At 52.5% G+C, this 4546-nt stretch overlaps 1 protein-coding gene across 1 annotated transcript; it reads left to right on the top strand.

Annotated features, from left to right (window-relative positions):
* Positions 1 to 1229: 1229 nt before the first annotated feature.
* Positions 1230 to 4171, top strand: LOC142503148 (uncharacterized). Its single transcript, XM_075615221.1, has 2 exons — positions 1230 to 3143; positions 3337 to 4171. Exons 1-2 carry the CDS (start codon positions 1352 to 1354, stop codon positions 3342 to 3344), a joined length of 1800 nt encoding a protein of 599 aa, XP_075471336.1. The 5' UTR covers positions 1230 to 1351; the 3' UTR covers positions 3345 to 4171.
* The last annotated feature ends 375 nt before the right edge of the window (positions 4172 to 4546 follow it).

Genomic DNA, 4546 nt, shown 5'->3' with positions numbered 1-4546 from the left:
GTTTGCAGAGGATGAAAAAAACTTTTTTTTTTTTTTTTCAAAGTTCTTCAACCCGCAGACCCCCTAGTGCTCTGCCCGCATTCTCCACCATATGTGACAAACGGCTTACTCCGGGGCTCCGTCGTTTGTCCAGGACTGTTTAGAACACGGTCTTTTAGGGTAGGTTAAATGATGAGGCGTCACGTACTGTTCCTTTAAACAGGCTATGCCTGGTTTATTCAGTCCCAGGCACTGAGACTGCCACAGTGCATACAACAGAAAACAGATCAAAACAAAAGCTGCTCACCTGAGCGATAACTTAACTTAGATATCCCTGACTCAGGGTTGGAAGTGGCTTTTCCACTTCCAACATCAAAACACGGTACTTTTGCAGTCTTACACAAATGAACAGAAAGATTGAACCTGTTTGGGGAAGAGGCTTCTCCCCTCTGTAGTTCAGCAGCCTTCCAGCCTCCTGGCTCTTGTGGGGAGACCAGAGCAAACAGGAAATCAGTCTTTCATACCTGATTCCTAATTAGCATGACAGGTGACAGAAATCAGGCAGCAGACAAACTCTGGTCTGGATCTCTCATCCCTCAGTTCCAGCGCTTGCCAAACTGTGGGATGGAGTGTATGTATTATAAGGCTGCACTCCCAGGCCAAACAGGATAGAAACTGTCTAGTATCCTGGGAGCCCTATATACGGAATTTATTACCATCCCCTGGTTTCTGTCACAATATATATATATATATATATAAACCATAATACTGAGTTAAGTTATGGTGAATAAAAAAAGTGACAAAAACCCTCCACAGGAAAGCAAATATGCAAATATAACTGTATGCTCATCTGCATGTCTTAGGCAGGTCTGCAACCCCGCCTTTCCCCATCATCACCCAGCATACAGCACTTCCACTGCAGCAAGGGATTCTGGAAAATGACATGCAAATGAGCACACAGTGTCACTTTTTGCCTCAATAACCACTTTTAACATGGTTCCCTATAGGCTTAAGCTTGCTGCATGGTCACAGCTTTGAGCACAGCCAGGGTTAAGGTGCATACCCAGAAAACCACCCACAGACAGCTGTTTCGACCTTGATGGGTCTCATCAGTGTGGGGTTGGTGATGGGGAAAGGCGGGGTTGCAGACCTGCCTAAGACATGCAGATGAGCATTCAGTTATATTTGCTTATTTGCTTTCCTGTGGAGGGTTTTTGTCACTTTTTTTACTCACCATAACTTAACTCAGTATTATGGTTTAGCCTATTCCATAGCCTCTCTTGCATTCCCAGTAAAATCAACCCCACACTGATGAGACCCATCAAGGTCGAAACAGCTGTCTGTGGGTGGGTTTTTGGCTAAGATCAAGAGGATGGAGGTTGCCATGGAGCCCGCCGGGACCACCCTGCACAAGGAGAAGAAGAAGAAGACGAAGAAGGAGAAGCACACGGCACCCCCGGAGACGGTCCCCAGCAGCCAGGAGACGGACGGAAGAGGCCCAGCGGCAACCAGCTCCAGTGGCTCAGGCGACGTTGCCACCCCCAGCGGCCTCACCCCCACTGCCAGCACCAGCAGCGGCGGCCCCAGCTCCAACCCTGGAGCTGGGATCAGCAGCAACAGGAGGATCCCCCGCCTGGAACCCTGGATGAGGCAGACGGTGGTGATGCAGCTGACGGAGGTCGACGGACAGCGCCTTCTATTGGACGCTGAGACCTTTGCCAAGGAGCTGGTGAGCAAAGCAGGCTTTACTCCGGACGAGATCCTGAGCATCCAGGACCTCAGGGGTGGCCTGTTTTTCGTCACCTTCGCCACGGCGGGAGCCTGCAGGAGGTACTGGGAGGCTTTCCAGACCCTGAAACAGGAGGTCCCCTTCTCAGAGTTCGACGTGAACTGCCCTATCCAGAGGGATGAGAAGAGGATCACTGTGACGGTGAGGAACCCCCATATCCCTGGAAAGGATATTGCTACCTTTCTGCGGCGCTCTTGCACCGTGGTGAGGGAGCCGAGCAGGATCAAGGACAAGTTGGGGTACTGGGTGGGAAAGTGGAGCATGGTAGTTCGCTTGTTGCCAAATCCAGAAGCGGCAGATCGGCTGCACCACCTCCCTCCCAGTTTTTCACTTGCGGGCAGCTCAGGGAGGATCTTTTACCCTGACCAGCCCCAGACCTGCGGTAATTGCGGGAACCTGGGGCATCAGTGGAAACAGTGCACCCTGAAAGCCTGCAGAAACTGCAAGAACACCGGACACGAAACAAAGGATTGTCCCCGCCAGAAAATCTGCGACCTGTGCGGAGAGACAACCCACATGTTCCGGGACTGCCAGCTGAGGGTCAGGAGCTACGCAGAGGCTGCGGCGAAAGGCGCAACACCGGGCGCGCCCCTGACAGCAACCCAGAAGGCAGCCAAGAAGCCCCCTGCAAACCAACCCGTAAAGGCACAAGGGGGTAAGTATCAGAAGGAGCAAAGGGAAAAGGAGGCCACCCAAGCAGCGCCCGCTGCGGCTCCTGAGCCCGCTGCCCCTTCAGTAGCAGCCCCCACCCCACCCCTTCCCACCCTCACCCCTATAGCAACACTCCCTCCCACACCCACTGCTGCTGCAACCCCCACCCTCCCCCCTACCCCAACCCTCCCCGCCCCCCCAACACCCCTTGCCCCCTCCTCCCAACCCTCCACTGCAGCCCCCCCCACGCTCCATGAGGCTGCAGCCCCTCCCTCTGTAACACCTCTCCCCAGCCCCGAGGCTGTTGCACCCCCTCCCTCCTCCTCCCTTGCTACAGATACCGCCCCCATAGCCCAGACCGGAACGGAGAAGCAGGGAATAAAGAGGAGAGCCCCTGAGATGGATAGCCCGCACCAGGGGCTGGAGCAGAAGAGAGCCCAAATGCAAATCGGCGACTCACCCACTTCCAGCGATGCTGATAGCGACCTTGAAAGCGACCTGGAGGAGGAGGAAGCAGAGATGCAGGAGGCAGCCATTGCAGAGGAGCAGGCGGCCATTTTAGAACAGCCACCTAGCGAGACACTGGTGACCGTGGAAGAGCTCATAAGAGAGGGGCGAGAGGCAGCAGAGACCCTCCTCCTCCATGACAACCTTGGGCAAACCATGGATCTGCTAGTCCAGCTGTGCGAGGAGATCAACAAGACCACCCACGCCAGCGAGGATGGTAACTAGTATCACTGCATGTCTGTCCAACCCTTTATCCCCAAACTAATGGCGTCTTTTAACATTTTCTCCATTAACGTAAGGAGCATAGGAGAGCGGATGAGACGTGCCAGAGTACTAACATTCCTTTCTTTACAGAAATGTGATGTGTATATGCTACAGGAATGTGCCTTACCTTTTTCTCGATCCTACAGGCACCTGAGCGGGCAGTGGTCTCACGGCCCCTCCTACTGGTCTGGGGGGAGCGGGTGCAGGAACGCGGGTGTAGCCATTTTGATCCAGGGGGGATGTTTCACTGTTGATTCTGTCCATGAACTCGTCTGCGGCATCGAAAAGACTAATGAACAAACACAAAGACATTGCTTGGCAGGCCATACACGGGGGACTCCCTGTGAATGCGGACAAGTACCAGAGTAAACTCAGCCTCGTGAGGCACTGCCCCAGGTGCAACCCAGTGGAGGAAAGCATCATACACCTCTTCTGAAACTGCCCCTTTGCGCAGGCCTTGCTGCGCGCGTTGGACACTGACTTAAAGGACTGTATACCGAGGAAGTGCGTCACGTACTACTCGGTGTTCCACGGACTTTTCACAGGAACACACACAGAGGACGCAATCGAAGCCGGTTGGCGTCTAATGTGCTGTTTCAAGGACGTTTTACTATTCGCCAGGGAACGTTTGATCAAGGGGAAGAAGAGGATGTCGGTACAGGACTGTCGCAGGCTGCTCCACAGCCTGCTCAAGGACTATTCCATCTTTGACGGCCCTGAGGAGGAGGACTAAACACCCCCCTCCCCACCCCCCCCTTACTCCCCCGCCCCAAAAGTTTTTCTGTGCAATAAAGTTAGCGATAATGTGTGTATGATATGTCATGTCTGTGGTGCGGTGCATACGTATAAATGCACTGCACCGCCGTGTTCGTCATAGTTTTTTTACTTTTGGGGAAACCATTAATAAAAATGTATGTGAGTTGTGTGGGATATGCACTGCGCCGTTGTTAACGTCGCGGTTTTTTTTCGTTTGGAAAATGATTTATGTACTGTTATAATCTTGTTGTAAAGATTCGCTGCATAATAAAAGAATTTTCGAAACAAAAGCTGTCTGTGGGTGGTTTTCTGGGTATGCACCTTAACCCTGGCTGTGCTCAAAGCTGTGACCATGCAGCAAGCTTAAGCCTATAGGGAACCATGTTAAAAGTGGTTATTGAGGCAAAAAGTGACACTGTGTGCTCATTTGCATGTCATTTTCCAGAATCCCTTGCTGCAGTGGAAGTGCTGTATGCTGGGTGATGATGGGGAAAGGCGGGGTTGCAGACCTGCCTAAGACATGCAGATGAGCATACTATTGGTGCACATATTGGTGCACCAATAGGGACCACATAGTATCCACACACACTTTTAGTTGTG

This window comes from Ascaphus truei, chromosome 1 (assembly GCF_040206685.1).
Source record: "Ascaphus truei isolate aAscTru1 chromosome 1, aAscTru1.hap1, whole genome shotgun sequence".
Taxonomy (NCBI): Eukaryota; Metazoa; Chordata; class Amphibia; order Anura; family Ascaphidae; genus Ascaphus; species Ascaphus truei.
Note: the sequence above shows the minus strand (reverse complement) of the source record. Positions and strands in the feature narration are given on the sequence as shown.

What these genes read in the sequence shown, in the direction of transcription:
- LOC142503148 (XM_075615221.1), top strand. Translation starts at nt 1,352, where the DNA reads ATGGAGGTTGCCATGGAGCCCGCCGGGACCACCCTGCACAAGGAGAAG.